The following is a 21,226-nucleotide window of genomic DNA, read 5'->3' as shown; positions in this document are numbered from 1 at the left end:
ATAGTTCAAGTCTTGCCACTGCCAACATGGATCTAATGTAGCTAGCTAGCTAGCGAACACACCCTCCTGTCTGTCTGCACCTGTCCGAACAGCATGTTAGCCTGTCCACTTTGGATATACTGTATGTTGAAATCAAGTGGCCTACCTGGATAAGATGCTTATTTAGAGCTCAGAATGAGAACGAGTTGCTTATCCACTTTATGTAGCCTCGCTCACTTATTTGAATCAATAAAAACGTTTTTTTCCCCCCATGTAGTATAAGCACTTGGATGCAAGCGTTAGCATAGTTAGCATTCACATAAGAGTTGGAACTGCTTGTTGTGAGTGGCAGCAGGTAGGGCTTGGTTTGTATGTGTTGTGGGGGGAAGGTGCAGAGCACAGAAAGAGCGAGGGAGACGAGACCAAAAATACAACAAGAGAGCCAGTGGCTAAGAGGACGCAAAATGAGCTAACATTCAATCTTGACGAGTACTCGATTAGGAAAATTCTAATACTAATTAAATTGATTTTAATGAATAATCAATGCAGCCAAAATTCACTCTGATTTGTTACGACCAATGATGTATATAAACCCCATTGGTTACTACCTACAGTGGCTAGATAGCTAGCATGGAGGAAGCTTTCCCATTTGTTTTATGAAGTGTGATTGGCTTAGCTAATTACTGTATATTGTCAAACTTAAGCAAAATACTGTTTATCCTTCAAGCGCAAAACTCCCTTAGCTCGATGCAAGACTTGCAAAAACAAAATTGTCAAAATTATTATTTTAGTTAACTGTTTTGAACATGAAAGTGTCTGTGCAGGAAAAGTGCCCTCTTTTCTCCTTCTTGTTGTCACTCCTTTCCCTCTCGCAGAAGTTTGTGCTCTCTGATTGGCTCAAAGTTGTCAGGCACACAACAGGTGATACCTATTGTTGTGCCAGGCAAGGGAGCAGACCCTATTGTGCAGGCTGACAAGCTGGCTGGTGGGTCTGACCTCTTACCCTGGCTGATGAGGTTAAGGCGAGAGCCAGGTCTCTCTCAAGGCTTTGAATCCTCTCATCACGACATCCTGTCTCCTTCAAATAAATCTGTTTGGCTCGCCGCATTTTGGCTTTGTGCTGAGATCGCTTCTCGGCGTTCTTGCTGTGGGAGCAAAGGAAACCAAACCACACAGCGTTGTTGAGCACCAGAAGAGAGTGAAGGTGTGACTACAGTAGCTAGGCTAAGTCCCTGGTTTTGCTTTGAGAATGTTCTCTAGGATCTTTACCTTTTCTGTAAATCCAGGCACGTGAGAACTTCCATGAGCTCCTCTGTTAGTTTCTCACAATCCTCCTGCCTGGCCTCCAGGCATTCCTTCAGCTTTACATAATCAGCAGGAATCTGTGGTCAGTCAGACAGGCAGACAGGCAGACAGGCAGACAGGCAGGCAGACAGACAGAAAGACATGATCAACATCTACATAGGCTAGATGAGGGTCTCAGTTTACATTTGTTCCAATACCATACAATTCTGACTGAAACACAGATACAGTGGGGTCTGAAATTATTGACATGCATGATAAAGATGAACAATAATGACGGTATAAAATAAATAATTCAAATACTGAACTGTGTTGTATGCTAAAATTGTTGTAGAAATTATTATATTTTATACTAATACTAGTTTGCCAGTTTTATATGAGAGCCTCTTACCATGAATAATAACAGGGGAGGTTAGCATGTCTTGAGGGTATGACATTTGACCCGCTATAACTTTCTCACTCATTATTATTCGTAATCATGGTAGCATCCACATTAATGTAGAAGTGTTTAGAGACATATTCTTATTTAGAATAAAAGTGACTCCAAAATGATACAATACATTATTTACCATAAATTTTGTTTGGGCACAAAATAATCTGAAACCAACTGCAAATGCGTTCAACAAGTTTGTAGAGTCACAAGCTTGATGTAGTCATTGTGTGCTAGGAATATGGGAGCAAATCAAAAACTTTTGACTTATTTATTTATAAGAATCTTCAGGGTTGTCAATAATTTTGACCTCTACCTTTTTGGAAAACATTTTTTATTACTATTAACAAAATGTCTTCCTCTCAGCAATTATATTTGTTTAAAATAATATACTGTGGGGCAAAAAAGTATTTAGTCAGCCACCAATTGTGCAAGGTCTCCCACTTAAAAAGATGAGGCCTGTAATTTTCATCATAGGTACACTTCAACTATGAAAGACAAAATGAAAAGAAAAAAATCCAGAAAAATCACATTGTAGGATTTTTAATGAATTTATTTGCAAATTATGGTGGAAAATAAGTATTTGGTCAATAACAAAAGTTTCTCAATACTTTGTTATATACCCTTTGTTGGCAATGACAGAGGTCAAACGTTTTCTGTAAGTCTTCACAAGGTTTTCACACACTGTTGCTGGTATTTTGGCCCATTCCTCCATGCAGATCTCCTCTAGACCAGTGATGTTTTGGGGCTGTTGCTGGGCATCACAGACTTTCAACTCCCTCCAAAGATTTTCTATGGGGTTGAGATCTGGAGACTGGCTAGGCCACTCCAGGACCATGAAATGCTTCTTACGAAGCCACTCCTTCGTTGCCCGGGCGGTGTGTTTGGGATCATTGTCATGCTGAAAGACCCAGCCACATTTCATCTTCAATGCCCTTGCTGATGGAAGGAGGTTTTCACTCAAAATCTCACGATACATGGCCCCATTCATTCTTTCCTTTACACAGATCAGTAGTCCTGGTCCCTTTGCAGAAAAACAGCCCCAAAGCATGATGTTTCCACCCCCATGCTTCACAGTAGGTATGGTGTTCTTTGGATGCAATTCAGCATTCTTTGTCCTCCAAACACGACGAGTTGAGTTTTTACCAAAAAGTTATATTTTGGTTTCATCTGACATATGACATTCTCCCAATCTTCTTCTGGATCATCCAAATGCTCTCTAGCAAACGTCAGACGGGCCTGGACATGTACTGGCTTAAGCAGGGGGACACGTCTGGCACTGCAGGATTTGAGTTCCTGGCGGCGTAGTGTGTTACTGATGGTAGGCTTTGTTACTTTGTTCCCAGCTCTCTGCAGGTCATTCACTAGGTCCCCCCGTGTGGTTCTGGGATTTTTGCTCACCGTTCTTGTGATCATTTTGACCCCACGGGGTGAGATCTTGCATGGAGCCCCAGATCGAGGGAGATTATCAGTGGTCTTGCATGTCTTCCATTTCCCAATAATTGCTCCCACAGTTGATTTCTTCAAACCAAGTTGCTTACCTATTGCAGATTAAGTCTTCCCAGCCTGGTGCAGGTCTACAATTTTGTTTCTGGTGTCCTTTGACAGCTCTTTGGTCTTGCCCATAGTGGAGTTTGGAGTGTGACTGTTTGAGGTTGTGGACAGGTGTCTTTTATACTGATAACAAGTTCAAACATGTGCCATTAATACAGGTAACGAGTGGAGGACAGAGGAGCCCCTTAAAGAAGAAGTTACAGGTCTGTGAGAGCCAGAAATCTTGCTTGTTTGTAGGTGACCAAATACTTATTTTCCACCATAATTTGCAAATAAATTCATTCAAAATCCTACAATGTGATTTTCTGGATTTTTTTCTTCTCATTTGTCTGTCATAGTTGAAGTGTACCTGATGAGAATTACAGGCCTCTCATCTTTTTAAGTGGGAGAGCTTGCACAATTGGTGGCTGACTAAATACTTTTTTGCCCCATTGTAAATATCCTATTTTGGCATACAATGTAGCTCAGTATTTGTATTATTTATTTTATACAATCATTGTTGCTAATCTTTATCAAGGGCCGCACTATACATGTAGTTATTTGACAGCTTTCTCTTGAAATGAAGAGAGAGTGCCATGCCCCATAGTCAGAGGGTGCCAGGTCACTCACCTCCTGGCTGGCAGTGCCAGCCTGACTCTGTAGGACATCTAGCTGTGTCTGCTGGCCTTTAAATCGGAGGCTCAGCTCTGAGTTAGTGCAGTTCAGGGAGGCTTCCACCTCTCGCAGGGAACTCCCCTCATCCTGCAGCTCCTCCTCCCTCTGCTCCCACATCCTCCTGAATGAACCACACACACACACACTTTTAGACCAGGACCACATATCTACAACTGCACAAGCAAACCCCTACAAGACCATAACCGACCATCACACAGCTGGTTGCTGGTTTAAACAGTTTACCTGAAGCAGCAGAGGGGCCTTTAGTAGGAGAAGGTACCTGTGGAGCTGGTTGTCCTGTGTCCTAAGGGCCGTGTATCTTGCTGCCTCCTCTTGCTGGCCAGACTCTGTGTTGCGGTTTCTTTCCACGCTCAGCTGGTGCTCTGTGCTCTTCAGCTGCTGCTGCAGACCCTGCATCTGAGTCAAAGAGGCAGCGGAGGGAAGGGATAATTTACCTTGTGTGAAAAGTACTACTACTATTATTCTGTTTGGCTTGGTCAGAGAGCTCAGAACTACAGATTTTATTTCTCTCTCTATGAGTGCCAATCGTATCCACAGTAATGCAACTGACTCAACTAATCGGTGTGGAATTTAAATTAGTTTAATGAACTGGAACAAAGTTGATTGGAACAAATTTCACTGTCCCTCTGCGGAAATGGATTGGCAACCCCTGGCTTGAGACTATAGGCTGAAGATTATGAATGACACTGCACTCCTGCATGGTGTCTCACCTCTACCTCCATGGCTTTGAGCTTGGCCCTCTCAGCGCTCAGCTCCTCCTGCAGACGGCTGCAACTCTGGGCTTTCTGGCTGCTCTGGGCCAGCCCCTCCCTCAGCTCCCTACTCTCCTGCTGCAGAGCCCTCTGCTCCAGATGGCTGACCATAGCCTGGCCCTGCTTCAACTCAGCACACACCTGAACACCACCACAACCACACACACACAACCAGTACATTTACATACAGAGAAACCATGATTTGTTTTCACAAAATGTAATCCATAAAATGGTCCTTTGGAGGAAGGATTGTTGACATACTGTACAAGTCAAAAGTTTGGGCACAAGGGTTTTTCATTATTTTTACTATTTTCTACATTGTAGAATAATAGTGAAGACATCAAAACTATGAAATAACACGTGGAATAATGTAGTAACCAAAAAAAAAGGTGTTTAACCAATCAACATTTATTTTGATATGCCATTTTGATTTGCCACCCTTTGCCTTGACAGCTTTGTACACTCTTGGCATTCTCTCAACCAGCTTCATGAGGAATGCTTTTCCAACAGTCTTGAAGGAGTTCCCACATGCTGAGCACTTGTTGGCTGCTTTTCCTTCACTCTGCGGTCCAACTCATCCCAAACCATCTCAATTGGGTTGAGGTCGGGTGATTGTGGAGGCCAGGTCATCTGATGCAGCACTCCATCACTCTCCTTGTTGGTCAAATAGCCCTTACACAGCCCGGAGGGCCATCCCACTAAGCGCAAACCAGATGGGATGGCGTATTGCTGCAGAATGCTGTGGTAGCCATGCTGGTTAAGTGTACCTTGAATTCTAAATAAATCACTGACAGTGTCACCAGCAATGCACCCCCAATCCATCACACCACCTCCTCCATGCTTCACGGTGGAAACCAATCATGCGGAGATCATCTGTTCACCTACTCTGTGTCTCACAAAGACACAGCGGTTGGAACCAAAAATCTCAGATTTGGACTCATCAGACCAAAGGACAGATTTCCACCAGTCTAATGTTCATTACTCGTGTTTCTTGGCCCAAACAAGTCTCTTCTTATTATTGGTGTCCTTTAGTAGTGGTTTCTTTGCAGCAATTTGACCATGAAGGCCTGATTTGCGCAGTCTCCTCTGAACAGCTGATGTTGAGATGTGTCTGTTACATGAACTCTGTGAAGCATTTTGGGCTGCAATCTGAGGTGCAGTTCGGATAATGAACTTATCCTCTACAGCAGAGGTAACTCTGGGTCTTCCTTTCCTGTGGCGGTCCTCATGAGAGACATTTTCATCATAGCGCTTGATGATTTTTGCAACTGCACGCAAGTAAAGTTCTTTACATTTTCTGGATTGACTGACCTTCATGTCTTAAAGTAATGATGGACTGTCATATCTCTTTGCTTATTTGAGCTGTTCTTGCCCTAATATGGACTTGGTCTTTTACCAAATATGGCTATCTTCTGTATACCACCCCTACCTTGTCACAACACAACTGATTGGCTCAAACACATTACGAAGGAAACAAATTCCACAAATGACTAATTACTTTTAACAAAGCACACCTGTTAATTGAAATGCATTCCAAATGACTACCTCATAAAGCTGGTTGAGAGAATGCCAAGAGTGTGCAAAGCTGTCATGCAAAAGGTGGCAAATCAAAAATATATTTTGATTTGTTGAACACTTTTTTGGTCTAATTAATGAAAAAAGCATATAATCAAAAAGGACACGAACTCTGCATCTCTTCTAACTATTTTCACAACTGCCACCAGTTTGGCACTAAAATATTTACAACAAAGACCTGTTGACATAGAGAAATAAAGTGTGTAAAAAATAGAAAAAAAACTTCATGCTGTAACACCAGTGGTATTCACTAATTCTCCATGCACTGTAATTTACTAATTGATGAGAGTTATTGATTGTAAATATAAATTATAAATTGTTTTAGATGTATTTTACCTCATGATCTTTGGAGACAAATGTGAAACCAGTCATATGGCAGCAAACTGAAGCATATCAACATGACAGGTAGGCTGTGTGTGCCCCGTTCCCACACTGAAGTATATCAACATGACAGGTAGGCTGTGTGTGCCCCGTTCCCACACTGAAGTATATCAACATGACAGGTAGGCTGTGTGTGCCCCGTTCCCACACTGAAGTATATCAACATGACAGGTAGGCTGTGTGTGCCCCGTTCCCACACTGAAGTATATCAACATGACAGGTAGGCTGTGTGTGCCCCGTTCCCACACTGAAGTATATCAACATGACAGGTAGGCTGTGTGTGCCCCGTTCCCACACTGAAGTATATCAACATGACAGGTAGGCTGTGTGTGCCCCGTTCCCACACTGAAGTATATCAACATGACAGGTAGGCTGTGTATGCCCCGTTCCCACACTGAAGTATATCAACATGACAGGTAGGCTGTGTGTGCCCCGTTCCCACACTGAAGTATATCAACATGACAGGTAGGCTGTGTGTGCCCCGTTCCCACACTGAAGTATATCAACATGACAGGTAGGCTGTGTGTGCCCCGTTCCCACACTGAAGTATATCAACATGACAGGTAGGCTGTGTGTGCCCCGTTCCCACACTGAAGTATATGAAATGCTGTGCTTACAGAATTTAAATTGTACGGCCTTGTAACTTGCAGGGATAAATCTTGGAGACACAAGCCAAATTAGATGACAAGCCAAATCCGCGAAGAGTGACAGTTGGGCCAAATTGAACCTTTGTGCACTCTAGATGTTTAAATTTCAGCCCTATTGCTCAAAAGCAATAATAGATCATATTTAACATATTACAAGTTGTTCAATCGCCCACTTCATGGAATCGTCACGGAACGCAAACCAAGCCTGGCAGTTTAAACCTGGAGCCTGGCACACGACGACTGGACTGCTGTCATATCAGTTCCATGATCAGTGAGGATTAGAGTCGATTTATAGGACCTTTGGTAAACCTCTACTGTTACACGCTTCTCCCCTTCCAGTATTTAATGGATTGAACAACTGAATGGCAACTTTCAGGATTAATAATCAAATCGTTGTATTTTTTATCAAACAATATATTTAGTGTGTAAAGGCTCTCCTAAACGTTTTACATTTTTTATGAAGAAGGTAGATTCCTAAAATATACCAGATCAGGTAATTTTACCAATTAGTGCTGAAACAGATATTTTGATGGCCATCTTTCATTGATCCTTAATATTCTGAACCAGTTCTCTCTATATATTATAGTGAGTCTGTCAACCAAATTCTAATAAAATGTACACCGTATTTAGTCTTACAAAACCCGACCCTAGGCAGTGACTACGGTCTGGTTTCAATGATTGACTCTTTTGGCATTGATGAACGAACTTCGCACTGCTTACTTCAATAAGGAGAGAAAAACAAATTCCGCGGACATCACGATTCAAACCAAAGTTTGTAGGAAAAGCCTTTGCCGTGGTTTTAGTTAAAAGGTAGTTGATGCATACTAGCCACTTACGAAATGCACTCATTAAAAATGGGGCGGCAGGTAGCCTAGTGGTTAGGGCGTTGGGCCAGTAAACGAAAGGTTTCTGGATCGAATCCCTGAGTCTCACACCCTGGCCATAGAGAGGTTTTTATTCTCTATTTTGGTTAGGTCAGGGTGTGACTAGGGTGGGCATTCTAGTTTCTTTATTTCTATGTTTTCTATTTCTTTGGCCGGGTGTTGTTCTCAATCAGAGGCCGCTGTCTATCGTTGTCTCTGATTGAGAATCATAGTTAGGCCGCTTTTTCCCCACCTGTGTTTTGTATGTAGTCATTTTCTGTTTTGTGCATTCTTGGTTAAGGGTGCCCAGTCCGGGGCCCGCAGCGAGGGTCCCCAGTCCGGGGTTGGCGGCAAGGTTCCCCGCACCAGAGGCGCCACCAAAGTGGGGGGATAGAGATTTTTATTCTCTATTTTGGTTAGGCCAGGGTGTGACCAGGGTGGGCATTCTAGTTTCTTTATTTCTATGTTTTCTATTTCTTTGGGTTTGGCCGGGTGTTGTTCTCAATCAGAGGCCGCTGTCTATCGTTGTCTCTGATTGAGAATTATACTTAGGCAGCTTTTTCCCACCTGTGTTTTGTGGGTAGTTGTTTTCTGTTTTGTGTCTGCACCAGGCAGAACTGTTTCGTTTTGTTCCACTTTGTTATTTTGTTTCCGTGTTCAGTTTGAATAAATAATCATAAACACGTCCCACGCTGCGCTTTGGTCCTCTTCTTCAGACGAGCGTTACACTGAGCTGACAAGGTAAAAATCTGTCGTTCTGCCCCTGAACAAGGCAGTTAACCCACTGTTCCCTGGTAGGCCGTCATTGTAAATAATAATTTGTTTTTAACTGACTTGCCAAGTTAAATAAATAAAACAAAAACAGTCTAAGGTAAGTCTGAATACCAAATACTGAGAAGCGCTTAAATCAAAATTCGTAGAAAAGGCATACATTTCATAAGTCTGAATTGGGCCCCTAGTGATCCTGTGACTGATGGGTTAGGGTTGTCCTGTTGGCACAGTAAAGTGGACTCACTGTGGTCATGACTGTCTTGGTGTGCTTGGACCATGTTAGTTTGTTGGTGATGTGGACTCCAAGGAACTTGAAGCTCTCAACCTGCTCCACTACAGCCCCATCAATGAGAATGGGGGCATGCTCAGTCCTCCTTTTCCTGTAGTCCACAATCATCTCCTTTGTCTTGATCACGCTGAGGGAGAGGTTGTTGTCCTTGCACCACACGGTCAGGTCTCTGACCTCCCTATAGGCTGTCTCATCGTTGTCCGTGATCAGGCCTACCACTGTTGTGTCATCAAAGTTAATGACGGTGTTGGAGTCGTGCCTGGTCGTGCAGTCATGAGTGAACAGGGAGTACAGGACGGGACTGAGCACGCACCCCTGAGGGAACCCCGTGTTGAGGATCAGTGTGGCGGATGTGTTGTTACCTACCCTTACCACCTGGGGGTGGCTCGTCAGAAAGTCCAGGATCCAGTTGCAGAGGGAGGTGTTTAGTCCCAGGGTCCTTAGCTTAGTGATGAGCTTTGAGGGCACTATGGTGTTGAACACTGAGCTGTAGTCAATGAACAGAATTCTCACATAGGTGTTCCTTTTGTCCAGGTGGAAAAGGGCAGTGTGGAGTGCAATAGAGATTGCATCTGTGAATCCGTTGGTGCAGTATGCAAATTGGAGTGGGTCTAGGGTTTCTGGGATAATGGTGTTGATGTGAGCCATGACCAGCCTTTCCATGCATTTCATGGCTACAGACGTGAGTGCTATGGGCCGGTAGTCATTTAGCCAGGTTACCTTAGTGTTCTTTGGCACAGAGACTATAGTGGTCTGCTTGAAATACGTTGCTATTACAGACTCAAAGGGAGAGGTTGAAAATGTCAGTGAATACATTTGCCAGTTGGTCAGCGCATGCCCGGAGTACACGTCCTGGTAATCCGTCTGGCCCAGCGGCCTTGTGAATGTTGACCTGTTTAAAAGGTTTTACTCACATCGGCTGCGGAGAGCGTGATCACACAGTCGCCCAGAACAGCTGATGCTCTCATGCATGTTTCAATGTTACTTGCCTCATAGCGAGCATAGAAGTTATTTAGCTTGTCTGGTAGGCTTGTATCACTGGGCAGCTCTCGGCTGTGCTTCCCTTTGTAGTCTGTAATAGTTTGCAAGCCCTGCCACATCCAACAAGCATCAGCCGGTGTAGTACGATTTGATTTAAGTCCTGTATTGACGCTGCCTGTTTCATGGTTCGTCAGAGGGCATAGTAGGATTTCTTATAAGCTTCCGGGTTAGAGCCGCTCCTTGAAAGCGGCAGCTTTACCCTTTAGCTCAGTGCGAATATTGCCTGTAATTCATGGCTTCTAGTTGGGGTATGCATGTACAGTAACTGTGGAGACATCATCGATGCACTTATTGATAAAGCCAGTGACTGATGTGGTGTACTCCTCAATAGCATCGGAAGAATCCCGGAACATATTCCAGTCTGTGCTAGCAAAACAGTCCTGCAGTTTAGCATCTGCTTCATCTGACCACAACTTCTATAGGCCGAGTCACTGGTGATTCCTGCTTTAGGTTTTGCTTGTAAGCAGGAATCAGGGGGATAGAGTTATGGTCAGATTTACCAAATGGAGGGAGAGCTTTCTATGCGTCTCTGTGTGTGGAGTAAAGGTGGTCTAGAATTGTTTTCCCCTCTGGTTGCACATTGAACTTGCTGATAGAAATGAGGTAAAACTGATTTAAGTTTCCCTGCAAACCACCAGAAGCACCGCCTCTGGATGAGCGTTTTTCTATGGCAGAATACGGCTCATTGAGTGCAGTCTTAGTGCCAGCCTCGGTCTGTGGTGGTATGTAGACAGCTACGAAAAATACATAAACTCTCTAGGTAGATAGTGTGGTCTACAGCTTATCATGAGATACTCTACCTCAGGCGAGCAAAACCTTGAGACTTCCTTAGATATCGTGCACCAGCTAATGTTTACAAATATACATAGGCCCCCGCCCAGTGTCTTACCAGAGGCTGCTGTTCTGTCCCGCCGATAGTGTATAACCAGCCAGCTGTATGTTCTTAAAAGACGTCGTTCAGCCACGACTCGGTGAAACATAAGATATTACAATGTTTAATGTCCCGTTGGTAGGATATACGTGCTTTCAGATTGTCCCATTTATTTTCCATCGATTTGAACGTTATCTAGCAGAATGGAAGGCAGGGGCAGATTAGCCACTAGTCGCCTGATCCTCACAAGGCATCCTGATCTCTTTCCGCAAAACCTACGTTTCCTTTTCCAGCAAATCACGGATCTGGGCCTGGTGTTTGTAGTATATCCCTCGTGTCCGACTCAGTGAAGAAGAAAGAACTCTTCGTCCAATTCGAGGTGAGTAATGTTCTGATGTCCAGAAGCTATTTTCGGTCATTAGAGACGGTAGCAGCAACATTATGTACAAAACAAGTTACGAACAACGCAAAAAAAACAACAACATCACATGGTTGGTTAAGCACCGATAAGACGGCAGCCCTCCCCTCCGACGCCATCTTGAAGAAACGGGCCCCTATTGAGGAAGCATTTGGTACTTGGTGAAACTGCTACTTCTATTTTAGATATTACAACAAAGAAGTTCCTTCAAACAACAAACTGTTATTTTTCCCTCTGACATCATTGCACGCAAGATAGAACACCAGCATATGTACAGCAATATTTTTTTTTATCACACTGCCGGACGCTGATCTCCTCTGTTTCATCAACAAAACAAATACAATAACAAAGGCGCTGGGCCGAACAGTGCGCTGTTTCGACTTATACAGTTTTCAGCTTTAAAGCTGATTGTTTTCAGGTGCAGAGCCTGTGGTCGAGTGGTAACACTACAGGCATAGACACTTAGGCTGTGTTTACACAGGCAGCCCAATTCTGATTCCTCCCCTGACGGAAGTGAGTGCTACGGGGCGGTAGTCGTTTAGCTCAGTTACCTTAGCTTTCTTGGGAACAGGAACAATGGTGGCCCTCTTGAAGCATGTGGGAACAGCAGACTGGTATAGGGATTGATTGAATATGTCCGTAAACACACCGGCCAGCTGGTCTGCGCATGCTCTGAGGGCGCGGCTGGGGATGCCGTCTGGGCCTGCAGCCTTGCGAGGGTTAACCCTTCAAACTGTTTCTCCCATGTACCCGTCTCCCCTTCTGTAATTTCATAACTGTCTCAATAAAGTAGCAAGATATCTCCTCAAAACAGGTTGTTTTCTAATCAAAACATGGATTAACTGAGATTTCCCTATTTTAGACAATATCTCTTTAGCCTGGGTACCAGTCTGTTTCTGCTGTCTTTCCACTTCTTGATTTTGGCAGGACAAGGATTATAGGAAGTGGAATGTTACCTTGAAACAAGTTCTGGATTTCAGGGTACCCACTACGCATTTACCGTCAGGCTGTGTCTTTTTGACGTCCGTATAAGGTGCATTTTATCGATGTCTGGAAAATACGTGTATTAAACATCCGGAAAATAGGCTTTCAAACCTTTCATTCAGTCACTGAATTGCATGTGATGTCAACATCGGGAAAGGATGTCTAAAAGACGTCTTCTCAACGTAATTTTGCTGACTGGGTAATATCTCCTCTACCAGTCATAACCCAGAACAACATGTCCATCATCCATCAATACATCAACAGCAGGCCTGCGCCCACAGCTATTGTCCACAATACACCGTCTGTGGCACACAATGGAGGGTGACGTTAAATGACGAAAGAGAGCGCAACCAAGCTGCCATGTCAAATGAATACCCGCTAAATCCATGAAAAACACAGAACAAGCCATTAACATCAGCTGCTTTCAATCAATGGGTCACTGTGTGGGATATAGACAGTAAAAACAAAACTACATCATTCCTTGGGAAAGGTAGTCAGGAAAGAGGATTTAAATTGTAAGATGATTTTTAAGATTAAATATAAACGTGAATTTAAGCAATTTGCTGTGAGAAGTCGATATTATGTTACTATTCTATCAAACTTAAAACTTGTAAGTTCATTCCATTAACAAATTTGAGAAACATTGACAGGTCCTAACCATAGACACATAATTGGTCCCAACCAGCCCATTCACACTAACTCTGTAGCCCCTGCTAGTGGCCACAGCATAGTGCTACATCAGACGGACAGGAGTCATCCTCACCTTAAGCTGCAGTTCCACCGCCTGACTACTATGCTGCTTCTTGCTCCGGCCAAGAGCTTCATCCAGCTTCAACTCCAGCTCCTCCCTCATATTCTCCAGATGTTCATATTCCTTCTTCTCCTCATCCATCTTAATCTTCAGCTCCTCATACACCCTCTCCGCCTCCTCTTTTTTAGTCTTCAGTTCCTCATACTCCTCCTCCACCTCCTCGGTCTTATCCATCAGCAGCTCCAGAACCTTCTCCTCCTCTTCTCTCTGCTTCTTCAGCTCCTCGTAGTCCTCGTACTCCTCTGCCTTCTTCGTAACATTCAGCAGCTCATCATATTTCTCCTGCAGCCCCTGCAGTTGACGCCGCACATCGTTCAGCTTGTCCTTGGTCTCGGACTGCTGGAGGCGTCTGCATGAAAGAGAGACACATCATCACCATCTGACAACAGATTTCACTTTCCTTTCCACTTTCAAATGAATTAACTGGAATAGCATCTACTATCAGCCAACACAAATCTGAGATTATACTGGGTTTGGTTTTGGCTAAGTTCTAGAGACAAAGTTAAGGTGGGACCTTTCATGGGTCTTGACCTGGTCCAGGAGCAGTAGTTCTGTCTGGAGACAGACGGTGTGCATCTGAGGGGCGGCTATCCCTTCTCCCTGAAACACACAACACAGGACAGGCAGTTAAGTGACAGGCAATGTTTGAAAGACAAAACCTACTGCATGACCACTTCAATTATTTTTGAAGCAACAGATATTTCTATAAAGATGGTGATATCAATAGCTGATTTGTTGTAGTTTGATGGGGTCTCATCTCCATACTGCGTTTGGTTGTACCTTAGCCAAGTTAAGCTGCAGTGCTTCTGGGTGGATCTTAGCCGCGTTGTCAGAGTGCTTCATTTTCTCCACCTAGGGAACAACAGTATGAGCACATTACATACAGTAACTATCGTGACCTTCACCCCCCTCACACATTGTAGCCTAAATGACTGCATCTTGTCCATGATCCATTTCTTTATGACAATTTAAGGAGGGAGGGATAACTGAATCCAGGAATGGCAGATTACCGTCTCTAGGAGGGTCTTTCTCTCTGCGTCCATGGTGCGCACCCTTGTCCTGAGGGCTCTGATCTCCTGGTCCAGACGATCATTCAGCTCCGTGGCCTTACGCAACTCCACCACGTCTATAGGAGGGACAAAGGGATATTTTACCCTCCAAACTATGGGTGTCACTGTCTCCACACCAGTTAGTCAGTCAGTCATACTTCTGGAAAAGCCTAAAGCGATACGGTGCAGTTCCTTTGACATTCTGAAAGGCTGTTCTCTGAAAATGCTCCACAAAGGATTTTTTAAATATTTTTTTTACAGTAATCCAAAATGAAGTAAATATCTTCTTACCACATTTCTTGAGCTTTTCCACTTCCTGTCTGAGCTGTTCTACCTCCTCCTGGGCTCCCTGCAGCTCTGGCTCTGGGTAAAGCACACATATACTTATTCAAGACCGACGTCGGAAAAATACATACCACACAACTGGCACACAAAAAATGCACACATTAATACAGTTGCTCTTTTATTTTTTTACTTTAGTTTATTTAGGAAATATTTTTCTTAACTGCATTGTTGGTTAAGGGCTTGTAAGTAAGCATTTCACGTCAAGGTCTACACCTGTTGTATTTGGTGCATGTGACAAATAACATTTGATTTGAATAGTAACTAGTACCCTCACTTAGCAGAGAAACGGGCTGTGTGAAATCTGGCCTCACCATAGGCACTCTGGGTCATGCGGGCTGACTCTAGCTCATCGGTCAGACGTCGGATCTCTCTGTGGGCCATGGCCAAGCGGCGTGATGCCTCCTCCAGGTCTCTCTCTAGACGGGCCCACTCCCGCTCCACACTGAGCCCTGACCCCGGCCTGAGCTCAACCTGGGGAGGGGAAGAGAGCAGACCACAACACTGAGCACGGAGAGGAATCTATCATCGCTGTCTACAGGAGTACTATTGATTTGACTAATCATTCTCTGCAGGAAAAGGTGGAGTCATTTGAAAGATCACTGTTGTGAGGCCTTAGCTGTTCCTCACGCCGAGAAGGTTAAAACAGAATAAACAGAAATATTCGATAATTTTTTTTTTTTTTTAAATAGGTCAGGAAATCACACGTGCAGTACATGCATTTGGTTCAGACAAGATACCATTGACACTGAGGGGTGTAGACTCCAAATTACCCATTACATCCACACACCCAGAAACATGGAACAATGTTGACTAGAAAGAGTTAGCGTTTTGGGCATGAAGCTTGTTCTGGAGGCAGCTCTTCAGAGTGGTCACCAGCTGGCACAGCCACAAAGTCATAAAATCATTAACCCTAACTTTAACCACACTGCTAACCCTAATGCCTAACCGTAACTTTAAATCAAGACCAAAAAGCATATTTTTGTTTTGATGAATTTTTTCAATATAGTAAATTTTGACCCATCTGACAGAAATCGCACAGTTTTTCCTCAAGGACAAGACTCATCCCAATAAACGTCAAGCTGCAAAGAGAACAGGAAAGAGATACAGCAATTAGAGGGCATGCACAAGGGGTCCCATCACCATGCTGAAGAGTTTCAACATAAAATAGAGCATCTTATTCAGGCTTGGCTAAGTGTTAACATGGATGCAGTATTATCTAAATGGACATACTGAGGCCAAAGCCTGTTTGCTCTGAGCTGCCTTGCGGAGTCCAAAGAGCCTTTTCCATGGGCTCTGGCCACGTGAGGGTGCCCCCTTGTGGAAAGACAGTGGAATTAATGAACAGTTTAGTCACAGACAGGGGTCTGGATCATCTTCTCTCTCCATGGTCTTACCAGCGGAGCTGCAGCACGTCCACTGTCTATGACACCCTGATTTAGCAAATTCACTATAACAACATGAACCAACTATAGTATCTCCATGTAACTATATATCTTCATGTATCATTTGTGACAGTTACTAAACCACAGGAACGAACTGAACAAGAAAATAAATTTGACTTCTAAAGTACTTTGGTTAGCCCTAATCCTCTCATCTAAACTCAGTATAATCTTGGACTGAGAGAAAGCATGAGACAGCGAGTTGGTCTCACCTGGTCCATGCTCTCTTTGGTGCATTGAGTCTGGGACTCTGTCTCCTGGCTGGCAGAGGGGGTGCCTGCCTGGGCATCGGGGACTTGCGGGGCCTGGGGGTCATCAGGTCTCTCCAGCAGGGAGGCCCTCTCCACCAGCAGGTAGGCCACCTGTTCACTGTGGCTGCTGGGAATCACTTCTGCCAGGCCCTCCTGGTACAACATCTCAGCCACCTCATTCATCTGGGCATCTGCACACACACACACTTTATTTTCTTCCTTACTGTGTAAGTGCAATACCTACAACACTTCACTTAAAAGGGGACTATTACACATTGGTAAGGACACTAATGACACTGATATGACAGGGAATGAGATACACATTTGAATCCGACACACAAAGAACCATATGTGCGTTTAGATTGTATTTTTATAGACTTCATGAATCATTATAAAAAGGAAAAGATGTATGAAATCAAACTAGAACGTATAATTGAAAGAGAGAAGTGTGATGACATGATCGTTCAATAATTACATTTGATGTGGAATACACATACCAAAAAAAAGACAGTTGACAATTTTTTTTTTTTTAAGCAACATGGTTATTCATTCCAAAGGTTCATTTGTTTCCATAAGGGTTACATTTTTCACATCTTATCTGGGTTCTATGTCCCACCTTGCTGGAGTGTCAGGCGTTGCAGCTGGGCCCTGAGGACCTCATTCTCCTGCTCGTACTCCTGAGCCAGGGCATCCCTCTTCTCTGATAGGCTACGGATGTGCTCCAGGTACCTCTGCACCTGAGATAGACACATATCATCAGCTCAGGCCCTGAGCTTTGGCTGAAGCCAGATGAGTGAGTTCCTGTACCCACCACATGGTGCCAATCAGAGAAAAAGTATTGAGATGAATGTATGTGCAGCCTGTACAGTACAGTGTAGCATCACAGACAAAACTCTGGGTAATGGCTCACCTCGGCCATCTCGGCAGAGTGGCGTGCTCGTAGGCTGTCCAGGTCATGGGTCACGGCAACGAGGCGACCCTCGCTGTGCTGGAACAGCCTCCATAGGAAACCCAGCTGCTCCTTCACTGAGGCCCCGGGGGCCATGCCCTCCTCCTGCAGACAGAGGACCACATGCTCCAGCTCCTCCTGGGGTTAACATGACAGAGAGCCAACCACAGAGATCAGACACTGATAGGCACCTTCCATTGAATGGAATGTCTCAATGCTGTTTCTTGCAATTGTATGATGATTGACTATCAGCTGGAAAGCAAATAGCTGCTATGAAGATGGCCAAAGACAAGGCAAAAACAAAGTGAAACTCTGAGAGACCACATTCTCCCTGCTTCTCCTCCTGGGCTAGAACATCCTTCTGCTCTGACAGGCTGGGGATCTGCTCTGGGTACTGGGCAATGGGCTGCACCTGAGAGACACTTATCAACAGCGTCTCAAGGTTTCAAGGCCGGCTTTAGGCAACATGACCCTGTGTTGAGAAAGATTAGTGCACTCTGAGACTCATTTGATTTAATTGAAGGAGAAAATGCTGAACTTGTCAGATCACCTGCCTTGCCAGGCAGATTCTTACCTATAAAAGTTTTAATATGAAGCCTGTCAATGGCACTTTGATGAAGAGGCATGGACTGTATCTCTGACACCTACAGTTGAAGTCGGAAGCTTACATACACCTTAGCCAAACACATTTAAACTAAGTTTTTCACAATTCCTGACATTTAATCAGAGTAGAAAGGCCTCGTCTTAGGTCAGTTAGGATCATCACTTTATTTGAAGAATGTGAAATGTCAGAATAATACTAGTGATTTATTTCAGCTTTTATTTCTTTCATCACCTTCCCAGTGGGTCAGAAGTTTACATACACTCAATTAGTATTTGGTAGCGTTGCCTTTAAGTTGTTTAACTTGGGCCAAAAGTTTCAGGTAGCCTTCCACAAGTTTCCCACAATAGGTTGGGTGAATGTTGGCCCATTCCTCTTGACAGAATAGGTGTAACTGAGTCCGGTTTGTAGGCCTCCTTGCTCGCACATGCTTTTTCAGTTCTGCCCACAAATGTTCTATAGGATTGAGGTCAGGGCTTTGTGATGGCGTTGACTTTGTTGTCCTTATGCCATTTTGCCACAGCTTTGGAAGTATGCTTGGGGTCAATGTCCATTTGGAAGACCCATTTGCGACCAAGCTTTAACTTCCTGACTGACGTCTTGAGACGTTGCTTCAATACATCCACATAATTTTCCTACCTCATGATGCCATCTATTTTGTGAAGTGCACCAGTCCCTCCTGCAGCAAAGCACCCCCACAACATGATGCTGCCACCCCCGTGCTTCACTGTTGGGATGGTGTTCTTCGGCTTGCAAGTCTCCCCCTTTTTCCTCCAAACATAACGATGGTCATCATGGCCAAACAGTTCTATTTTTGTTTCATCAGACCAGAGGACTTTGTCCCCATGGGCAGTTGCAAACCATATGGCTGTTTTGGACCAGTGGCTTCTTCCTTGCTGAGCAGCCTTTCAGGTTATGTCGATATAGGGCTCATTTTACTGTGGATGTAGATACTTTTGTACCTTTTTCCTCCTGCATCTTAACAAGGTCCTTTGCTGTTGTTCTGGGATTGATTTGCACTTTTTGCACCAAAGTACGTTCACCTCTAGGAGACAGAACACATCTCCTTTCTGAGCGGTATGACCGCTGCGTGGTCCCATGGTGTTTATACCTGCGTACTATTGTTTGTACAGATGAACATGGTAACTTCAGACATTTGGAAATTGCTCCCACAAATGAACCAGACTTGTGGAGGTGTACAATTTTTTTTCATGAGGTCTTGGCTGATTTCTTTTGATGATATCAAGCAAAGAGGCACTGAGTTTGAAGGTAGGCCTTGAAATACATCCACAGGTACACCTCCAATTGACTGAAATGATGTCAATTAGCCTATTAGAAGCTTCCAAAGCCATGACATCATTTTTGGAATCTTCCAATAGGTTTCAGGGTACAGTCAACTTAGTGTATTTAAACTTCTGACCCACTGGAATTGTGATACAGTGAATTATAAGTGAAATAATATGTCTGTAAACAATTGTTGGAAAAAATACTTGTGTCATGCAAAGTAGATGTCCTAACCAAACTATAGTTTGTTAGCAAGAAATTTGTGGAGTGGTTGAAAAACTAGTTTGAAACTTCTGACTTGTTTTTTTCCACATCTCATGCACTGCACTGTTCAGTATGAAAAACATACAGTAGACTTTCTCAGAGGGGGTGGGTTAAATGCAGAAGACACATTTAGGTTGACTACATTTAGGTTGACTGCATTCAGTTGTGCAACTGACTAGGTATCGCCTTTTCCTTCCTCTGTGGATGACTATACTGTTGAGACTATGGATCCACATGACTTTGGGAAACAACTGTTACTTATTAGCGTCAGCTGCAGTTGGGATAGTCAGGAGAGGTTTGCCTGAAATGTGCAGCTGTTTAAATGCCCACCAGACCTTCCCAACTTTTGGAAAGGAATCTTACATTTATAATTTACTATGAGAAAAATGCCCAAGGTAAATCCTGTTAAATCAAATCTGCGGTTAATGACAGTTGATTATAGTCATCATTCTAGTTTTGCCAGAGAAAGTCTGTCACTATCATGGAGGGTTTGTAGCCTAGATACTGTACTCATTATAAACTTATTTTGACGGGTTGTCCGAAAAGTTTAATGGTAAATGTTGATCAACAGTTGCAAATAGGCTAGTATAAAGTCGTCAACATCAAATGGTAAAACTATGAAAGAAAGAGGGACTTACCTCACTCTGCTCCGTATCTTCCATGATAGGCGAGACAACTCGAAACAACTGGAAGAGTACTATTATTTAGGCGTTTAATCCCCAAAAAGACATAGACGTGATTTGCTTCTCCCCCCAAAAATGGCTGGAACAAACTCGCTTTCTAAAGTGGAACACATTATCGTTATGCGACGCAACAATGTTGCATTGCATTCCAGAGCCACGGATCGCGTAATAAGGCATTGAGCAGTTCACGGGTTTTTAGTTCGGACATGGCTGAATACAAAAGGCGTTAGCAGACTTACTGTAGAAACACTCATCCAGCGAGACGCATGGACGACGACTCCCAAGCCAACACTATTTCCAAACAAGGATACGTTTTTTTACAAGGCATTCTCTAACCCTTCTCTTTATAAACCTTATTTCAAAACATGATACATTTATCTATTGTATTGTTAATTTTACGTGTCATGATCGCAGTTATTTTTCGTCTGTCTCGGTATGCCACGGATCAGTGCACAGTTGGTCTCACTCCCTTCCCATCATAGGCTACCGTTATTTTTGACTGGGTGGATTGTTTTGGAGTCGTGAACGCGCACCGGGATACCAGCGCACCATTCGCTTCTATTTTCTGGCTACAGAATAGGAAACATCGAGAAAAAATACATATACACACGCCACCATGGCCTATGAATCTGTTTAGAATATGTACGTTTTTGTAGCCAACTCTCCCAATCATAGGCTTTAACATTCCTCATGTTAGTTGAATATTTTTTATACACAGACCTACTACTTAATTAGGAAATCATCTTTATTTTGTATCGAAATAATACGGTGAATGTAACTGAATGACCGTAAGATTGTGAACTTTGCATCAACCCTTCTCCATAACAGCAGAAACACTAGAGGGAGCACATATAATGCACAACATATATGCAACAAAAGACCAAGCTGAAATTCTGATCGAGATAGGGGCGTCATTATATAAATTATAAACATAGAGCTAGTGGTCAGGATATAGTAGGATAGACCGTAGGATAAAAGTACCAAGCCTAACCACAGACCTAACTTAACCCTAGATTCA

The 21,226-nt window shown here is 43.6% G+C and overlaps 1 protein-coding gene across 6 annotated transcripts in view; it reads right to left on the bottom strand.

Moving 5' to 3' along the window:
* si:dkey-264d12.5 (myosin-11) overlaps positions 1-20,744 on the bottom strand; it is a 33,014-nt gene extending 12,270 nt beyond the window's left edge. Inside the window, exons 1-17 of one of the 6 annotated variants that reach the window (XM_024426740.2) lie at positions 20,448-20,744; positions 20,164-20,211; positions 17,338-17,514; positions 17,044-17,164; positions 16,389-16,618; positions 15,968-16,051; positions 15,049-15,208; positions 14,684-14,755; positions 14,354-14,469; positions 14,124-14,195; positions 13,858-13,943; positions 13,296-13,692; positions 4,651-4,833; positions 4,200-4,336; positions 3,875-4,040; positions 1,249-1,361; positions 983-1,124 (exon numbers count right to left, since the gene is read on the bottom strand). In XM_024426740.2, the coding sequence (XP_024282508.1) occupies positions 983-1,124; positions 1,249-1,361; positions 3,875-4,040; positions 4,200-4,336; positions 4,651-4,833; positions 13,296-13,692; positions 13,858-13,943; positions 14,124-14,195; positions 14,354-14,469; positions 14,684-14,755; positions 15,049-15,208; positions 15,968-16,051; positions 16,389-16,618; positions 17,044-17,164; positions 17,338-17,514; positions 20,164-20,211; positions 20,448-20,462 (2,319 nt within the window). In that variant the 5' untranslated portion in view covers positions 20,463-20,744. Of the gene's footprint in view, positions 1-982; positions 1,125-1,248; positions 1,362-3,874; positions 4,041-4,199; positions 4,337-4,650; positions 4,834-13,295; positions 13,693-13,857; positions 13,944-14,123; positions 14,196-14,353; positions 14,470-14,683; positions 14,756-15,048; positions 15,209-15,967; positions 16,052-16,388; positions 16,619-17,043; positions 17,165-17,337; positions 17,515-20,163 lie in introns of all 6 variants that reach the window. The other 5 variants (XM_024426735.2, XM_024426739.2, XR_002954144.2 and 2 more) reach the window with 5 other exon arrangements.
* Between the last annotated feature and the right edge of the window lie 482 nt (positions 20,745-21,226).

Source organism: Oncorhynchus tshawytscha, linkage group LG07 (genome assembly GCF_018296145.1).
Source record: "Oncorhynchus tshawytscha isolate Ot180627B linkage group LG07, Otsh_v2.0, whole genome shotgun sequence".
Classification (NCBI taxonomy): Eukaryota; Metazoa; Chordata; class Actinopteri; order Salmoniformes; family Salmonidae; genus Oncorhynchus; species Oncorhynchus tshawytscha.
The sequence above is the reverse complement of the archived record's forward strand: the minus strand, read 5'-3'. Positions and strand labels throughout refer to the sequence as shown.